At 36.8% G+C, this 17,440-nt stretch overlaps 1 protein-coding gene across 1 annotated transcript in view; it reads left to right on the top strand.

The window, feature by feature from the left end:
* Window positions 1-14,153, top strand: part of lrrc8aa (leucine rich repeat containing 8 VRAC subunit Aa) — a 31,873-nt gene extending 17,720 nt beyond the window's left edge. Inside the window, exons 4-7 of the mRNA XM_067376164.1 lie at window positions 3,900-4,232; window positions 5,324-5,494; window positions 6,714-7,019; window positions 12,759-14,153. Coding sequence (XP_067232265.1) covers window positions 3,900-4,232; window positions 5,324-5,494; window positions 6,714-7,019; window positions 12,759-13,034 — 1,086 coding nt within the window. The 3' untranslated portion in view covers window positions 13,035-14,153. The remainder of the gene's footprint in view (window positions 1-3,899; window positions 4,233-5,323; window positions 5,495-6,713; window positions 7,020-12,758) is intronic.
* The last annotated feature ends 3,287 nt before the right edge of the window (window positions 14,154-17,440 follow it).

Here is a 17,440-nt window from a genome sequence, read left to right as displayed (position 1 = left end):
GGTGAACGAGCCTGTCACGAACCGGTCGCGTGTTTCCATAGACTTGAGGGAAGAACGCTGATGTAAAGCTGCTGTGTGTTGTACCTGTCCATAACTAGTCTAAAAAACATTGCGCGTTCCGCTGTTTCTGCAGGCAGTGCTACACTTTTGTTTTCTGTTAACAGTATCTGTAGTGAACCGGCTGCTCACATAAACAGCCGTTTCTCACCCGTCCATTCGGAGATAAACTGAAAACGAAACCGTTGATTCACTCGCCCTCTCGCACATAGGGTCTCTCTCGCGCGTATAGTTTTATATATTTAGATATAAATAACAATGTAGCGCAACGTTACTTGCTCCTCAACGAGACAGCGAAAGCATTTCTCCGCCCCTCTCCTCGATCGGCTCCATTCTGAGGTACCGAAATTTGGTACCGAATGACAAGACACTTTTCGATACTCGGTATTATCGAGGCAGTTCGATCGGTACCTAAAAAGTATCGAGTTCGGTACCCAGCCCTACTAATATCTTAGTAATATGCATGCTAATAAGCAACTAGTTAATAGTGAGAATTGGACCCTAAACTAAAGTAACCGACAAAGGAACAAATCCACAATGCGAGGTTACTTTTCATTTATTCTGAACAGACAGTAGTGCAAATCACTGTTTGTTCCACCTAGCGGCATTTAGTCCCCTAGTTGGTCAGTACAGCCTCCTATAGTGTATTGAGCACTAAGCAGTAAACAAGAATGCACTCTTGCATAGGTCATATTTTTTTGCAGGGCTGATAAAAACAAAAGGTATTTGGCCACAATCAGCTACAAAATCTTGTGTTATGAAAGTGCAAAATAAACAGAATGAAAAATAAAACTTGTGCATTAGGAGTGTTACAATTTGCTCCACTTAAAACTATATTTAAAAAGCTTAAGCCTAATCCTCCAATACTTAATTTTCCCCGTTCCTCTCTGTTTCACACACAGTTGAGAGTGCGAGGCTTTCCAAGTATTCTCTTTTGTCCGTGAGCACAGAAAGACGCATTAGACGCGTGCGCATTATCTAGGACTTGTTTTCAAGCGGTCATTTGCGTATACGTTGTTATTCTTCTGCTCTTATTCTGTCCTGCTGTGGTGGTTAGCAAACAGCATTGCATTACCGCGTGCAGTGTGGATCGCCTGTGACTGACTGTATTCGTCGTCTAACTGCTTAAACCGAACCGTGACGTCTGTACTGTACGGTTTGGGACGAATACATGTACCATTACACCTCTTCTAAATACAGGTGTAAAGGGGCCTAAAATGTGTCCAGAGGAAGTCGAAAACTCATTCAACCGGATTGCTTTCGTAGTGTAAATGCTTTAGTGGTCGAATGTGTTCAAACAGCTACTAAAGACCACCAACTCTTCGTCTACTGACCTGATGTGTAAACATTATGGGAATCGGGCTAGCCAGACGGGATTTAAACTTAATCCCAAGTTTGGTTTGAAGATGAAAAATGTACCAACACAATGTTCTCTCACCATTCCTGATTTCTAACATACACTGTTTGTCTAGTGGCTGTCAGAGCAGAAACTAAAGCTGCTGCTCTTTGTAGGTTTTTCTGTCGTTTCATTCAAAAAAATTCATCTAATTTTGTCCATGAGATTGAAAGATTTGAAAAAGCCCATAGACCCTGCCCTCGAAGAAATCCGGAGGGAAGTGGACAAAAGAGACGGATTAAAACACCAGGTGGAAACAGGGCCATGAACTTCTCTGAGTTTGAGATGATAATATCGTGTATTTGAAAACGCAACATCTTCCAATACTTGTAATGAGAAGTGCTTATAAACTGGCTGTTGTCAACAAAAGAGAAGCTTTAAGGACTCCATGCGGTTTACCGCCAAAATAAATTGTTATAGATGATGGTTTAACATTTGAAAATTAATGAAAATGAAAAAGACATAAATGTTAGTATTATAATTTAACATTTACTGTAAAATAAAAATTCTCTACACTATTTTTTTATTTCACAGTGAAATATTACAATAATATTTATTTTGTTTATATTTGTATTTAGTAATAGTAGTATTAATCATTTTTATAAATAATAAATTAATATTAAATATTTGTATTTAGTAGTAGTCATAGTAGTAATAATAATAATTATTATTATTATTACTAGTATTATTATTTTTATATATATATATATATATATATAATATCACAAAATGTAAGGCTGCATAATTTGGCCAAACAAGCAAAGCCAACCTGGAGCTTTAAAGGTGCCGTAGAACGTCTTTTCACAAGATGTAATATAAGTCTAAGGTGTCCCCTGAATGTGTCTGTGAAGTTTCAGCTCAAAATACCCCATAGATTTTTTTTTATTCATTTTTTTAACTGCCTATTTTGGGGCATCATTAACTATGAGGCGATTTATGCTGTGGCCCCTTTAAATGCTCACGCTCTCCGCCCCCGGAGCTCGCGCTTGCCTTAAACAGTGCATAAACAAAGTTCACACAGCTAATACAACCCTCAAAATGGATCTTTACAAAGTGTTCGTCATGCAGCATGTCTAATCATGTAAGTAGAGTATTTATTTTAATGTTTACATTTGATTCTGAATGAGTTTGATAGTGCTCTGTGGCTAACGGCTAATGCTACACTGTTGGAGAGATTTATAAAGAATGAAGTTGTGTTTACGCATTATACAGACTGCAAGTGTTTAAAAATGAAAATAGCGACGGCTCTTGTCTCCGTGAATACAGTAAGAAATGATTGTAACTTTAACCACATTTAACAGTACATTAGCAACATGCTAACGAAACATTTAGAAAGACAATTTACAAATATCAGTAAAAATATCATGATATCATGAATCATGTCAGATATTATTGCTCCATCTGCCATTTTTCGCTGTTGTTCTTGCTTGCTTACCTAGTCTGATGATTCAGCTGTACACAGATCCAGACGTTAATACTGGCTGCCCTTGTGTAATGCCTTGAACACGAGCTGGCATATGCAAATATTTGGGGCGTACATATTAATGATCCCGACTGTTACGTAACAGTCGATGTTATGTTGAGATTCGCCTGTTCTTCGGAGGTCTTTTAAACAAATTAGATTTATATAAGAAGGAGGAAACAATGGAGTTTGAGACTCACTGTATGTCATTTCCATGTACTGAACTCTTATTTAACTATGCCAAGATAAATTCAATTTTTAATTCTAGGGCACCTTTAACAAAACATTTTAAACTGGAATCTTTAAAGTCGGCCTGAAACGGAAGTTGCTTGCAATAGTCTTTTCTTCCCAAGTGAATCAGCTTCTGGAATAAGAAAAAATGTTGGGCGGGACTCGATTTTGTCCTTCGGTAATTGGCTGGATCATAGGAAGTTTAGTGTTGCTAACTAAATGGAGGCAGATTGTAAAAAAAAAAAAAAAAAAAGATTTCCTGGTGATTTTAACAGAAAAATAGGAATTAATTTTTTTCACCAAATTTGTGCAGCCCTACAAAAGTTCAAATCAGCTTCTTCTTAAGTAACTGCTTGTGTGCTTTATGATGCCTCCTTATGAGATACGTTTTAATTCTTGCTTCACAGCTGAGAAGGAAGTGGGAGGTATTTCCTCCCACATGGTTTGTGGTTTTTTTTCTTTCTGGCCTTTTGTTGTTAAAGGTGAAGGGTGTAATTTCTGTGCCACTGACATCAGATGGAACTGCAAAATAATGAGGCTTCTGTAATAACATCCTCTGTGCTATTGGTTAAAGAAATTAAATATGGTCACGACCCAATCTCACACCATTGGCCAATTGGCTTTTTAGGATGCCTAATCAACTTGATAAGAGTTTATGTAATGTTGCTTTTGCATATTACTTTGCTATGGGAGAAAGTATAAAAAAATGCTCTCATTATCTTTTTCATCCATCCATTTCATAATTTCATCCAGGTGCTGAAATTGGAGCTGATCCCTGATGTTACAATCCCGCCTATTATTGCACAGCTGTCTAACCTGAGGGAGATGTGGCTTTACCACACACCGGCCAAAATCGAGGCTCCCGCTCTGGCCTTCCTCCGCGAGAACCTCAAATCACTACACATAAAGTTCACAGACATTAAGGAGATTCCGCTGTGGATCTACAGCCTCAAGAATCTCAGCGAGCTCCATCTCACTGGAAACCTTAGCGCGGAGAACAACCGATTCATCGTCATCGACGGCCTACGGGAGCTCAAGAGGCTCAAGGTCCTGCGGCTGAAGAGCAACCTCACTAAACTGCCTCAGGTAAGATGATGTTAATGACAGAAATGCATACATTTTCATGAATTCATATTCATAAATTCTTACTGTGTGGAAGCATATCACAGTATGTGTATCTGATGACTGTAATACCATGCTGATGAAAGATTAAATTTAAAACTGAGACTGTTTACTTTCTTAATACATGTTCCTGGTCTTGTGCATTATTTATCAGTGCACATTATTATAAAGACAAAAAAATGTGATTTTTTTTTTTTTTTTCTTTTACCGAAAAATAAAAAGGAAAATTTTATATAAATGTTAAATACAGTTCAAATAATATATCTTTTAAATAGTTTAAATAATATAATTTAATATAATATAATATAATCAATATATATTGTTTATACAAATAATATATTATTATTTTATATATGTAATCTTTTTGTAAAGTATTTTGATAATATTTTTGTCTATATAATAATCTTTATAATACAAAATAAATTATACATGTGTGAGTATATATATATATATATATATATATATATATATATATAAATAAAATTAGTTTATATAAATATAATTATTTAATTTATATTTAATTTATATATAAATGTTATTTCTATATAAATATTATATAATTAAAATGAATATAATAAAATTATTTAATTTTTCCCCAAAAATAAAAGGTAAATTTTATATAAATATTTTAAATTCAGTTGAAATAATGTATCATTTAAATATAGTTCCTACAAAAAAAATATTTTATCTTTTTGTAAAATATTTTGATTAATGATCGTACTTTTGTCTATATAATAATCTGTATAACCTATAATATAATAAAATTATATTTTTATATTATAATCAGATTTTTTATAATTTATTGTATATAAATGAATAAGTTATATAAATAATTATATATTATTAATATATTTGAACTATATATAACAAATAGTTCCACTCATGACTTTCATTCAGAGATCATGCTTACCAATATTTAAATAGCTACTGTATTTATGCATTGTGCTACGCTATTAGTGTAGGTACTTTTTGTAAATATTCTGAAGAAAATGTTACAAAAAAATTAATTTAATAGGACAAAATAATGATTCAAGTATGACTTTTTCCCCCTGCAGGTGGTGACGGACGTTGGCGTTCACTTGCAGAAGCTGTCCATCAATAACGAAGGGACCAAACTGATGGTTCTGAACAGTCTGAAGAAGATGGTGAACCTGACTGAGCTAGAGCTGGTGCGCTGTGATCTAGAGAGGATCCCGCACTCCATATTCAGCCTGCACAATCTACAGGTAATCTTAAAACCTGTGCATATAATTAGACACTACAGAACTAATGTATGCAAGTAAAATCAGATGACTTGAGTGTCTTAAAGAGAGCCTGTTATGCTTTTCTTTAGTGTGTTTAGTGTGTTTTCTTTAGAAAAATGTTCCTCCAGCAGGAGTTCTTCTCTATATCAGTGTTACTGTTTCTGAACTCCCTGAAACGCCTCCATTGTAGTCTTGAGTTATCTTTTCCGGGAACAAACACATCACAATATTCCTCATTAAAATAATAAATCACATGCAAAATAAAGGGGCGGGGCCTGGTTGAGTTAGTTAGTAGTGTGTTGAAACTGGTGGTTATGGTAAGGGGTGGGACATTTCCCAAACACGCTTGAAGCAGTTGACCAATCACAACACACTGGTCCAGCCGACAAATCAGAACACATTGTGCTTTTCAGAAGGAGGGGCTTCATAGAGACAGGAACTAAACAAACGGTTACTGACAGACCTATTCTAGTAGAGCCCAAAAACAAAATCAGTACTTTTTAAAAGGGTATAATGGGTCCTCTTTAAAGGGGACCTATAATGCCCCTTTCACAAGATGTAATATAAGACTCTGGTGTCTCCAGAATTTGTCTGTGAATTTTCAGCCCAAAATCCCCCACAGATCATTTATTATAGCTTGACAAATTTGCCCCATTTGGGTGTGAGCAAAAAACACGCTGTTTTTGTGTGTGTCCCTTTAAATGCAAATGAGCTGCTGCCAGAAGATGGTGGAGCTTTAACAGCTCAACAACAACAAAGCTGGAGAATCTCACGCAGCCAGAATGAGGATTGTCAGTAACGGTGTTCAGCCTTACATTGTTCATGCTTTGCTCGAACTTTTGCCAATGGCGTTAGAACTGGTACATGTGCAGATTAAGGGGCGGCAATATTATAATAAGATCCCCTTCCTATGTCACCAGGGGAGCGAAATCTGAACAGCTCGTTTTTTTAACATGCTTGCAGATAAAGGCTCACCAAAATAAAGTGCTTTTCACATTTTCTGGCTTGGTAGATGCACTGGAGTCCCGATTATAGCACTTAAACATGAAAAAAGTCAGAAACGTTCATGATATGCCCCCTTTAAACTTGCCTCATCACATAAATGTTGTTCATTTCCTAAAGTTTGGCTGCTTACCATAGGAATTTCCCCTTGGGCTCTGTTCATTTATTCTGATGTGCACATCATAACTTTTCTCTGTAGGAGATTGATCTGAAGGACAACAACTTGAAGACCATCGAGGAGATCATCAGCTTCCAGCATCTCCACAGACTGGTGTGCCTCAAACTCTGGTACAACCAGATCGCCTACATCCCCATCCAGATCGGCACCCTCAACAACCTGGAGCGACTCTACCTGAACAGGAACAAGATCGAGAAGATTCCCGCTCAGCTGTTCTTCTGCAGGAAGCTGCGTTACCTGGACCTCAGCCACAACAACCTGACCAGCATCCCTCCGGACATCGGCTTCCTACAGAACCTGCAGTACTTTGCGGTGACGGCGAACAGAGTGAGTTGAGCATAAATGTGCAGACATGCATATGCACGTCACCTCATGTTCCTGAGAGATTTCATAAGACGGTGTTATCTGAGTTTGAGCTAGTTGCAGTTTTACAGAGAAAGATAGACATAAACTCAGATAACACCATCTGGTATCCTTTTCAAAGTGATTTCCGTCATTGTGACACAGTAAATATTGTATTTACCTGCTTTAGAAACAATCCAGAACACAGTGCTAATAGGGATTAGAAGGGAAAAGTGGAGGCAATTATATCTTAAAGCATCCATGTGAAAACAAACCTGGAATGAGACGTGAGTATTTGGAGAGAAAAACCAGATTCTCAGTGCCTTCCAGTGAATCATTCATGGGATATATAGTAAATTGAATTGGGAAAGCAGTCCACAAGTGAGCAAGAAAATGTGTGGAATACAAAGAAAAAAATAAAATAATCAGGAGGAAAAGAATGCAGCTCTTGCCAGATATATTTGCTATACCATGTCGAGTTATTCTTCTGACGTCTGAAAATAAAACGGACAGATAAGGATCATTTGTAGCACAACCTTATCATCTGAAATGATTTGTTTCAGTCTTTTTGAGTGGAACTTCCCCAAACCGGAAGTGCCTCCCATAATTCAAAATGCAGTAGACTCATCAGGAAAAAGGTGGATAACCAATTTATGTGTTAAAAAAAGAAGAAGAAAAGTAATAGTTTAATTCAGTAAGGACAGTAAAAACATTTTATAATGTTACAAAAGGTTATATTTAAAATAAATGTTTTTCTTTTAAACTTTATTCAGCAAAATGATTCCTGACGGATCATGTGACACTGAATGATGCTGAAAATTCAGCTTTGGTCTTCTGTGAAGGATTCATCAGTGCACGTCATTTCAAAGATGTTTTCATAATCTTTCATTATACTAACTTTGCTCACGTCTGAATTAACGTGTCCAGAAATCCTGTTTACTGTATTCCTGATTTCAAAACAACTCTGCTCTTTCCACACCCTCAAACGCATGTTGCGCACACCTATCCGTCAAACGCCCATCTGAGCTTTCTCTAGGGTGGAAGCGACATTAGACGGCGCCGTTGTTTTACTGAATCTGGATTCTTTGGATGCGAGTCAGATAATTCCAAGGAGTTAAACAGGGAATGTACAGACATAAAGTCCAGGAACATTATTATGCAGCACACAAAACCTGTCTCTCTCATGTGTTTTGAGTTTGACGTGCACTTGTGGTTGTTTTTAGTAACGGGCGTGTTTGAGAGTGTGTGTGGCATGTTTCTGAAAATAGCGGGTTTATGGGACCTCCTGTCGAGGAGTGTGAGCACCAGGGTTATTATAGTAAACTACAACTAAAACCATTAAAAAAATGTATATGTGTGTGTTTGTGTGCATGTGTATGTATGTGTGTGCATATATATATATTTATATTTAAATTAAATTAATAAAAACTATATAGACAGACATAGACCCTTTTGTCTATAACCTAATAGAAAATATAAAAATATTAATACAAACTACAATATTATCTCAATACTAACATAACACACACACTCTCTCTCTTTCTCTCTCTCTCTTCCCGGTTCCTTCATTAGCTCATTATTATCTAATGAGTTGTGTAATTTGTGGTATTTGTTGAGAATCAAGGTGGACCATAACTAGATGCATATGTTTGCTTTTTTTAGAGTGTGTGTGTGTGTGTGTGGGCCAAAATTAGCAGCTTACTCTGGAGATAATTGGTTTTCCTGTGTATAATATGTTTTCAGGGTCTCCGCCCTGCCGAGCGAGTGGCTTTAAATGGGGCACGTTGTTTATTACAGATAGATTATATTACATAGCTCTCTGGAATACTTGATTCTGATTGGTCAGTCGTGGCATTCTGCGGTCAATTATTGTAGCATTACAGCTGTTAAAATGGATAACTGACTGTTTTGCCGAACAAACGATTCCCTGCATAGGCCGTGCTGGTTTTGGGTTTCTCGCATCAATCCAATCAGCTGGTCATTATTGCTATATAAACCCTAACCAAGACACCAGATCACCCTACTGTGATCTACTACATTATCCGTTATGTGCTGAACAAAACTGAAATAGCTGAAATCAAATTTTACAGTTATATTTTACATTATTTAGTTTATATTTACATAAATTACATTTATTTTACTTTGACGAAAATAATTAAAAGGTTTATCAGCTATTGAGTTAATTAATAATGTGTAATTGTGTAATTAATAACGGTTGACAATTAATCAATTTAAATGATAGGTCTACTAAAGTAGCACCGCTACAATCAAATACAGCAAAAAGGTTTTTTTGTTTGTTTGTTTTTTTTAAGTCCCCCTGTAATTAATAATTTTATCCCTTAAAACTCATCTTTCATCACCAAAATGACACATTTAAATGTTTTTTTTTTTCTTTAAAACAAATTTCTTCATGCCTTAAAATAGCTTGAATGTAACATATTCATATAGCCCTTGCTTCATTTAATATACGTGGATATATGAATATGCTAATTAGCCCCGCCTCCACTCACCAGCTCAGAGATGCACTCGTCTTAAAGCACATTAAAACACCACATAGACAAATAAACAACAGTAAAAACTTGATTTTCACCACTGGGGGACTTTAAAATAACATTTTAAATTCTCAAAAAATAGGTAAATTATATATTTTCCTGTGCAAATAGAAAAATGTATTGGGTGTAATAACCTAATATTACAAAAAAAAAAAAAAAAGAAAGATCATGTACAAACACTTGTGTTTTAATCATAACAGGAATATTTTATGTGAGTTTAATAAATATTATGTACAAATATGAATTTTGGTGAAGTTTAAAAATGTTGGTAATGCTTTTACAAATAAGGTTTCATTTGTTAACATTATTTAGTAGTGTATTAACTAACATGGAGTAATATGAGCAATATATATATATATTCATCTTTGTTAATGTTAGTTAATGAAAATGTATTAGTAAATGTAGTCATTAACATTAAAGGGATAGTTCACCCTAAAATGAAAAGTAATTTCATTTTTGGGTGAACTAACTTTTTAAAGGCACAATATGTAAAATTTTGGGATTAAAGGGGTGGTTCAGTGTTTTTTTTTTTCTAGGCTTGATTGTTTTGGGGGCACAGTTTAACATGTCTTAATGCTTAGTTTTTTTTAAAACGCTGTGTTTTTCATATATTTTACGTTTATTCTACACCTCTGTTTCCACCAGTGCCCAAGGAAATTGACCGGAAGTTGAAGTCGGCCGCGTGCCGCCATCTTGTAGCAGAACTTCAATTGCGTTAGCATCCCCATTGACTCCCATTCATTTTGGCGTCACTTTGACAGTGAATAACTTTACATCTGAGGCGTTTATAGACTCCATTTGTCCATTATTTATTTCCAAAGATACACGACAATGTATAAAGGGCTCCATTACCTTCTATGTTACATTATGGCCCCGTAGAAACAGTTTTTGTAAAAATAGGCTAACGATTGCGTCATAACCACTCGACTCTCTGTCGCACAGTAGAGAAATTACCGTACAGACAGGAGGAGAAGCTCGCAGGCAATCAGGGAGATTATCTTAATATGGCGTACTGGCGTTACATTTTAAAATACTATACAAAATAATTAATCAGAATACTTACTCCTGCTCACTCATGCCAAAGAACTCCCCGCTCAAGCTCGCCGTCTCTGCAAGATTAACGATGGCAGTTTTCACGCACAGCTACTAGAAGATTTACATCTGTCAGACAGGTTGTTGACATCATCAAGCTTAGTTTGAGTCTGCGCGTCAGAAACGGAAGTGCTAAAAATCGCTAAAAATGGGCTTCACTTGTCTCAATTGAGTTCCAATGGGGTCGCTGTGTCCATTTCTTTTACTGTCTATGGTTTCCACTCTCATATGAACGGCTCGTTTGACTTCCTGCTTCTCCCACTCCCTCCGAAATACGCAATGTGCTCAGATTGGTTGGCAGGTTGGTAGCTGGCCCAGTGTATCATGATTCGCTGAAGCGTCCGGAAACGCCACGCCCCTTACCATTCGTAGTTACACGCTAAACTGGAAATGTAAATAATAGCGTCTATATTGCTGTATCAAATTGAACCGAATCAGACCCAAATGAAGAGAGTCAAGCAGAACCATTTAGTATTTGTGTCAAAGTGTTTAGATATGCTGATGTTTAGCTGCAGTTTGTTAGCTTTCAATATACAGTTTTATCCTGATTAATGCTAATCTGTAGCCAAATACATGACTGAGTAGTCGCATTTTTGTAAAGGTATCTTTTAATTTATAGCATGAACAACTGTTTGTCTATGAACATAGAAGTTTGTTAGTGTTTGTTGCACTAGAATTTAGCTAACTGGCTAGCAAAAACGTGTTGCTCTTTGTATATGTCCTTGATGCATTAAAAATAGCAACTATAACATTACATTTAAAAGACATGTACAAACAATAAAATGTACTTACAGTTTAAAGCCAAAAAACAGCATCTTCTGCTTTTAAAGTGGGAACTGCTCCATCTTTCAGTAATAGCTTTTGTGCAAATCCAGCATTAAACTCGTGTAGATTCTGGAATCTGTTTTCAGCACCGCATCCAGTGTAGAAAATATCACAGATTATAATGGGTTCTATATCTTTAGACGCGTCGCGTCGCGCCCCTCGCGGCCGGTGTACACAACTCTTCCGCTTCCATTTTGCTGCGCCACATGGCCTCGCCCACTTTGTTCCGTGTTCCCAGGGGCAGTGTTTATGTTAATAGCAAGGGTTTATGATGTCACCAACCCGGGAAGAAGCTCGTTGTAGTCCAAACCGCCCGTCTGTAACTTTGCAGATGCTATTTATGCTCAAGCAGCAACATTACACACGAACTAAAGCTAAAAAAGTGAAATCGCATTGAACCACCCCTTTAAAATATCCACTAGAGCAGTGTTATATATTTTGTTGACTTGTGTACTTACATTATCCCAAATGTTTCCAAGAATGTTTAAATCCAGAGAAATAAGCAATTTTAACCAGGACACAAACTGTTTCCGTGGGTCGCCAATCAACGACATCATACCCGCGTTACCCTCAATTTTATTTTGTAGAAACCATGGAAACACCAAAGATGCTTTAATATATTATGTGTTTTATCAGACAAGGGAACAACTGTTTGGACACATTCATCAACAGAAAACGAATCATGTTATATAGCTCAACACAGTAAGTCTTATTGTTTAAATCTTGTTTTCTTGATTTACCGCGAGTACCATGGTTTACCATGCCTTAAATCAATCTAGCTTACTGCAGTGTGCAACAAGTGTCTCATAGCAGCCGTTGAGCATTATAACAACTTTCAACACACAAATGTATCTAATATGATAAAGAGCACTGCTTTACCCCACATACACTTGATCGCAAGAAGTGTAAGTGGCGACTGTGGCATAATAAAAGTCCCGCTGCTCTCGAGACGTGTGTCTCGCTCGTCTCTCATTAGCAATTGCTCCAGCGGCCTCGTTCAGCTCCCACAACACTCAGTCCTTCTCTGTTTCATACCACAGTAACGTTAATAATCACATTCATGAACATGATTTCTGCCCGAGTCTTTTACACCGGCTGTGAGGTGAAGACAACACCTCCCATGATACCACAAAATCAAGCCATCATTAAGCTACGCCTTTGTTTCAAATAAGCGACCTCTAGTGGTGAAAATTTACATAGTGTGCCTTTAATGTTAATAAATAAAATAATTGTTTTGTTTCTTTTTTCCTTTTAGATCGAGACATTGCCACCCGAGCTGTTCCAGTGTAAGAAGCTGAGGACGCTGAATCTGGGAAATAACTGCCTTACAGTGTTGCCGTCGCGTTTCGGAGAGTTAACGGGCCTCACGCAGCTGGAGCTCCGCGGCAACCGGCTGGAAGGATTACCGGTGGAGCTCTCCGAATGTCGCCTTCTCAAGCGCTCCGGGCTGATCGTGGAGGAGGATCTCTTCAACACTCTGCCACCGGAGGTCAAGGAGCAGCTGTGGAGAACCGATAAAGAACAAGCCTGAGCGAGACGGATGGAAGAGAAGCAACTCTTAATGTGGTCATTCTGCTTTCCTTTCATTTTTTAAGTGATTTTTAATTCATTTTATTTGGGCGAAAAAGCATTCGTTTCGCGTCCGTATGAAGGGAAGTTTTGGACAGTACGGTGCCATCTGTCCTTCGAAACACACATATACACTGATACACTCACTCAAACACGTTCTCATACACAAACGCACATTTTGCGAGGTCAAGTCATTTATGCACTGCCCCCTACAGGCACGGAGGGGCATGCATATAGATGACGACGACACCAACATGGAGTGCCTGTTAAAGCAGTGGCATTATGGGAATGCATAGATATAACAAGCAATATGTGGTTTGTGCATTATTTACTTAGTGGCTGCGTCCAATCAGGGAAGAGTCGACTGTTTATGAATGTGCCAGCTGAGTTATCAAATATGTAAAATGTACATTTTAGACCTCTGCAAGCGAATACCCACAGAAATAAATGCCAAAAAGGTCATATATAAAATCTACTACATATATATATGCTTTTAAGGACTTTTAAAGATGAATATGATGCCATAAACTCTTGAAAATGTCTTGCTGAAATCTTACACTCCACAGACTAGAAACTGCGAACTCAAACGCTCTGACGGCAAACAAACAAAATTTTGCCGACTTTTCACAAATGTTGGACTGACTCAAGTTTGGATCAGGTGACCTGCACGTCACATCCGATTGGTTGACTCAAAGGGAATGATGACGTCATAATGACTGTTGTCGTAGCAACGTTCCAACACTATCATGGCCTTAACTGTCTCTGAGCTGTATGCTGGAGGTCACCTCAAAGACAAAGTGTACATTTTACGTTTATAAGTTTTATAATTTTACAAAAAAATAATAAGAGAAAGAACAAAAAGAAACAGAACAGAAAGACTTGTGCAAACTGTTTGCAAGTACAAAAATCCTATGCGTTAATGTATCTTTTTTTTTTTTATATATGTATATGTTCATATGATTTTATTTTATGATTTTTATTTGAACTTTTCTTTTGTTGGGAAGACTGCCTAATGTACACAGTATGGCTTTAAACAAAACCAAGTAAAAATTTCTGATACACATTCAAATGCGTTTTCATATGTTTCTTGAGTCACACACACACACGGGTCATTCTCAGGAAATTGTGCTGTTCGTATCTGAACATTTTGTCTCTTTTTAAGCAGTTGGAGAAAACAAAGTTTATTAAAACCCACATTATTTATTACTAACCTTAAAGCATTATACATTTCATAGAAAGTTTAGAATGTGTATATATATATATATATATATATATCATATGTATTATATAATCATTTTTATATATACATATATGATTGCGACAGAAGATGTTAATGTAAAAGTAAACTAAAAACTGAAACACTGATGTGAGATAAGAGACACTTTCTAAATCATGTGGTCAGAAAATGATTAAGCAAGATTAAATTGTGGTTTTATTTTCTTAGCAAATAAAGCATTTTAGAACATTTAAACTGTTTTATTTATACAGTTTATTGCATTAGACACAAAATACTGTCAGATTTTTAGAAGCTCCTTTCTGCAGCGGAATATAAAAATAAAAAGGCAATTGCAACTTTTTTTCTCACAATTCTGAAAGTAAAAATCTGGCAATTCCGAGTTTATAACTCGGAACTCTGACAGGTTTATATCTCACAATTCTAAATGTATATCAAAGACTAGGGACTCGTTTATGTCTAAACTAGGAATTGTAAGGAAAAAAAGTTTAAAAAAAATTGCAAGTTTATTTCTCATAATTCTGACTTTTTTTCTCAACATTGCGATATACTGTTGAGAAAAGTAAGAATTGTGATAAAAGAGTAGCCTAGCAACCGCATAGCAACACTCTAGGAACCATATAAAAACACAAACACAAACAATCCAGAATATCAATCAGTTTTTCTAATAGACTGTTTGGCTTTAAAACCCTTCCAGCTTTTAAAACTACTTCATACTTTCTGGTCAGGCTTTCTCAAGTCAACATCAAAGTTTGTCTCAACAATTTTATTTTTTATCTTGTCTTAAGCCAGACCGCCTTACCTATTCAACGTACGAAGAAAGTGTAAAACTCTTGCAGTTCAAAAAAAAATTGTTAAAAATGTATATTTTTCTATTTCCTAACACAAATGCATCGCGTACAGACAGAGCGACACGCGTCATAATCTGAAAACCACGCCCACCGACAATATCTAAAAGCTGCTATGCGACAAGGAAGGTGTACAGCAAACAAGCTAAAAAAAAACGAACCAAAAACCCAGAAGTTTTTATTAGCTGTTGGCCCAAAAAACGAGCATTTAAGGACTAAAAAGTGGATACAGGTGATTGAGACAGAGTGCGACATGTCATATTACTATGAGAACTACGCCCACTGGAGGGGAACGAAATCAGCGACAGGAAATATAATATATAAAACTGACATTTGGATATTTGACTTAAGAGTGACTAAATGTTTACTGCATATGTAGGCTTACTGAGGCATACTGAGTGTCAGGATCCCAAAATGTACCCATTCTTCCTGCTGATACTTCACGTCTTATTGCCTGTATCCACTTTTGTCTCCTTTACAGTTCGGTAACTTCTAAAAACTTAATTCTGGGTTTTTTAGCTTGTTTGCTGTACAACTTGTTACACAGCAGCTTTAAAGGGATAGTTCACTCAAAAATGAACATTTGATGTTTATCTGCTTACCCTCAGCGCATCCAAGATGTAGGTGACTTTGTTTCTTCAGTAGAACACAAATGATGATTTTTAACTCCAACCGTTGCCGTCTGTCAGTCATGTAATGCATGTCAATGGGAACTTCTAAGAGTAAAAAAAAACTTGCACAGACAAATCCAAATGAAACCCTGCGGCTCGTGACGACACATTAGATCCTAAGACACAAAACGATCGGTTTATGCGAGAAACCAAACAGTATTTATATCATTTTTTACCTCTAAAACACCACTATGCGTTCATAGTAACACCAACTGCGTTCAGCACTCGCTTAGTGAGGTCTGAGGTCTTTTTTGGGTGAACTATCCCTTCAAGGCATTGTTCTGTTTTTTGTTATAAGTCAGAAATGACATGGAGGCAGCCTCACGCAATACAAAGTCAATGGAGACGGTGGCCTAAATGCGCTCTGTCTCTATCGCTTCACAAGGCCTTTAATGACCCCCGGAGCCATGAGGAGTAGGTTTTGCTTTGGATGGATGCACTTTCTTGAGCTTCAAACTCATTGTTTCCCAATCACTTCCATTATAAAGCTTGGATGCGTCAAGATATTTATTAATATAACTCCGATTGTGTTCATCAGAAAGAAGAAAGTCATATACACCTAGGATGGCATGAATGAATCATGGGGTAGTTTTCATTTAAAAGTGAACTAATCCTTTAAGTTTAATATCGTTTTAGCATTTAAAGTCATGGGCACGCGTGCCGTTGTTGTCTGAGAATGAGCCTCAGTCATTCACACCTATGTTCTTTAGTGCCACACCTCTCAACACACAAACAGTGAACACAGGCCCTCTCTTTCTGCGAGTAAAGGCGCCACATGAAAGCTCCCATTCATTCACTTCTCTCCTTCTGTCAGTGAAGTCAGCTCATGGTCAATTCCAACCAGATGGCAGCCAGTTCAAACAAAATGCACTATAAACTTCATCAAACACTGAAAGTCTGAATGTTGCACAGCCGTAACAATGACAAGAAGGTGTTAATGGAGAACTGATATCCTATGAAGTGGAAGCATCCTGTTAACTTCTGTTTTGCTCTATCAAATTTCTGCCAAATTAAGAGAACTGTTTATCGAATATGAGCAGCAAGGAGTGATACTGTTTTTCCAGCTCATTTGAAATGTTTGTGAATTTACGCAAACGACCAAACTGCAATATAAGCTTTCAGTTCCTCCATATCCTCAGTGGTGGACAGTCAAGCAGTGTGTTGACAGTTTGTGTGACGCAGGCGCCCCCTGCAGGTGAAGAGGTCAAATGCACATAAACACCGCAAAAGTACTTAATTTCTGTTCACCAAAAAATGAAATTTCTGTCATTAATTACTCACCCTCATGTCGTTCCACACCCGACCTTCGTTAATCTTCAGAACACAAATTAAGATATTTTAGTTGAAATCCGATGGCTCAGTGAGGCCTGCATAGCCAGCAATGACATTTCCTCTCTCAAGATCCATTAATGTACTAAAAACATATTTAAATCAGTTCATGTGAGTACAGTGGTTCAATAGTAATATTATAAAGCGATGAGAATATTTTATTGTGCGCCAAAAAAACAAAATAATTTTTTTTAACAATATCTAGTGATGGCCGATTTCAAAACACTGCTTCGGAGCGTTATCAAATCTGTGGATCGGAGCGCCAAAGTCAGTTTGGCGGTTTGAT

This window comes from Chanodichthys erythropterus, chromosome 22 (assembly GCF_024489055.1).
Source record: "Chanodichthys erythropterus isolate Z2021 chromosome 22, ASM2448905v1, whole genome shotgun sequence".
NCBI lineage: Eukaryota > Metazoa > Chordata > Actinopteri > Cypriniformes > Xenocyprididae > Chanodichthys > Chanodichthys erythropterus.
This window is presented reverse-complemented; position numbering and strand designations above follow the sequence as displayed.